The sequence below is a fragment of the Acanthisitta chloris genome, unplaced genomic scaffold (genome assembly GCF_000695815.1).
Source record: "Acanthisitta chloris isolate BGI_N310 unplaced genomic scaffold, ASM69581v1 scaffold38512, whole genome shotgun sequence".
In the NCBI taxonomy this organism is placed as follows: domain Eukaryota; kingdom Metazoa; phylum Chordata; class Aves; order Passeriformes; family Acanthisittidae; genus Acanthisitta; species Acanthisitta chloris.
The window spans coordinates 1,179-2,161 of record NW_008660531.1 but is presented as its reverse complement, the minus strand read 5'-3'; the positions used below and the strand labels follow the sequence as shown (position 1 = coordinate 2,161).

The window sequence follows — 983 nt, the reverse complement described above, 5'->3', positions numbered from 1 at the left end:
CGGAGCAGGGGCTGGGCAGCAGCCGAGAATGGTCAGGTCTCCCACCACCAACCTGCTGAAGCACAAGGGCCTCTCCCTGTCTATGCACTCTCTGAACTTCGTCGGGAGCGCTGGGAGCCAAGCCCCGCAGTCGCAGCTCTCCCCCAATGCCAAGGAGTTCGTTTACAGCGGCGGATCGCCGGGAGCCAGCAGCCTCTTCTTCGATGGCGTTGGCAGTGAGAGCCAGGCCGGCAGCATCCCGCCGGCGTCGCAGTTCAGCGCCAGCACGGGTGGTACCTTCGATATGGCTCAGGTCTTCGGTGGCAGCACCAACAGCCTCTTTTTGGAGAAGTCTCCCTTCGTGGAAGGACTCAGCTACAACCTGAACGCCATGCAGTATCCCAGCCAGTCGTTCCAGCCTGTTGTCCTGGCCAACTGAACACAAAGGAAGGAGAGTATTTCGGGGCAGGGAGGGAGGGGGGAAGCAAGAACAAAACAAAACGGAGAGAAAAATAGAAACATACAGAAAACATTAAAATCTTATAAATATAGGTCCTTGGGAAAGAGAGAGCTCAGTGTTGTTGCGCTGTGCTGGCAACGCTCCTGAAGCACTGAATTGTTTTATAACTCAGTCCCTGTGCTTTTTTCCTACTCACCTTTTTTACTCCTTAAAATGAGTCTTGGGATTTTTTCGGTCTGTGTTCCCCCATGCCCCACCCCAGCCCAGAACTGGTGCGACTACAGGTCACAATGCTCCCGATTCCCTGCACCGCACCCCACCCCGCGCTGGACACAGGGTCCTTCCACCTGGGTGTAGGGATGTCATCTTTGTACCACCTCGCTGGAGGAGGGACAGGGAGAGGATGACTCAGTGTTGGTGGAGACACACACACTCTAGTTGCATGCTAGCCAGAATGGGTGGGTGAGCTTGCTTTTTCTGATACGGCTCTGCATGTAGACAGAGAACATCTACCGTGCCCACGGGCGCAGACCGCGGTGCTGTT

The 983-nt window shown here is 55.6% G+C and overlaps 1 protein-coding gene across 1 annotated transcript in view; it reads left to right on the top strand.

Annotated features, from left to right (window-relative positions):
• TOB2 (transducer of ERBB2, 2) overlaps window positions 1-543 on the top strand; it is a 1,139-nt gene extending 596 nt beyond the window's left edge. Inside the window, exon 1 of the mRNA XM_009069838.1 lies at window positions 1-543. This exon is cut by the window's left edge and continues 596 nt beyond it. Within this exon, the coding sequence (XP_009068086.1) occupies window positions 1-418 (418 nt within the window). The 3' untranslated portion in view covers window positions 419-543.
• Window positions 544-983: the final 440 nt, after the last annotated feature.